The following is a 1,356-nucleotide window of genomic DNA, read 5'->3' as shown; positions in this document are numbered from 1 at the left end:
AGAAAGAGTTCCACTTCAATAAATATCTAACTCGTGCCAGAAGAATCGAAATCGCGGCTGCTCTGGGACTGAACGAGACGCAGGTGAAAATCTGGTTTCAAAATCGTCGCATGAAGCAAAAGAAACGACTCAAAGAGGCTCAAGGAACAACAGGTGCCAACGGCCCTGGAGGTCTGGAGAACTGTGCCTTGGTAACAGACAGACTGAATGTTCCAACAATGGCACTTTGTAACGAGAGCAGATGATCTGAGCAAAGACAATCACCAAGGCGTGAGAGAGACACAGATAGATAAACAGAGAGAAAGGGAGAGAGAGAGAATGAGAGGGAGAGAGTGAGAGAGAGAGAGAGAGGTAGAGTGGAGTGAAAGAGAAAAGTGATGATGGTGGTGATGTGATGGCGGTGGTAAGATGGCCGCCGCGAGAAGAGGGGAAACCAAATGAAAGCGAAGTGGGGAGAGAGATATAATATGGAAATTAGGAAGGGGAAGAAGAAGAAGATGAAGAAAAAGAAGACGGAAGAAATGTGTATGTATGTATATTCAGACTGATATATACAAGTAAAAAAAGAAAATTGGAATTGTGGTGAGAAGAGGAAGGAAGGCCGCAAAGTAGAAAAGAATGAGGTTATTCATGAAAATGGTGATTTAAGGGAAAGAAGGAATATAAATAAAGAAAAAAAAGAAAGAAAAGAATATGTAAGAAAAAGAGTAATTCTACAAAAATATGAATATATGACAAATAAATAAATACGGGGTACAGCAAAAGCTAAGAGGAGTGAGTGAGAATGTTCGAATGAAGGAGAAAGAGAGGTTGTGTTTGCGATAGAGAGTGAAGGAGAGAGGATCTGTGTATGTGCAAGACAGAGAAAACATAAAGGAGGTAAGTGTGAGAACGAAGGAGAGAAAGAGTGAGAGAGTGAGAGAGCGTGAGAGAGCAAGAAAGTGTAAAGGAATGAGGATGTGTGTGAGAGCGAGAGTAAAAGAGAGTGTATGTGTGTTAGTGAGACAGATATATACATATATATATGAATATATATATATATATAATATATATATATATATAGATATATACATGTATATATGTATATATAAATATATATATATATAAATATATATATATATATATATACATGTATATATGTATATATATGTATAATATAAAATATATATATATATATATATATATATATATATAGAGAGAGAGAGAGAGAGAGAGAGAGAGAGAGGAGAGCAAGGGAGAGAGTGCATGTGAAAGAAATATTAAGTCAGAAATATTTAAAGGATAATACAAGACAAGAAAACAGGATTTTGGTGCTTATTGGCATCTGTGTGTGTGTGTTTGGGCGCGTGTTTGTGC

General features: G+C 36.5%; 1 protein-coding gene across 1 annotated transcript in view; it reads left to right on the top strand.

Annotated features, from left to right (window-relative positions):
- Nucleotides 1–722, top strand: part of LOC115231183 (homeobox protein Hox-A1-like) — a 1,087-nt gene extending 365 nt beyond the window's left edge. Inside the window, exon 1 of the mRNA XM_029801259.2 lies at nucleotides 1–722. This exon is cut by the window's left edge and continues 365 nt beyond it. Coding sequence (XP_029657119.1) covers nucleotides 1–245 — 245 coding nt within the window. The 3' untranslated portion in view covers nucleotides 246–722.
- The last annotated feature ends 634 nt before the right edge of the window (nucleotides 723–1,356 follow it).

The sequence above is a fragment of the Octopus sinensis genome, unplaced genomic scaffold (assembly GCF_006345805.1).
Source record: "Octopus sinensis unplaced genomic scaffold, ASM634580v1 Contig17697, whole genome shotgun sequence".
Lineage (NCBI taxonomy): Eukaryota > Metazoa > Mollusca > Cephalopoda > Octopoda > Octopodidae > Octopus > Octopus sinensis.
Note: the sequence above shows the minus strand (reverse complement) of the source record. Positions and strands in the feature narration are given on the sequence as shown.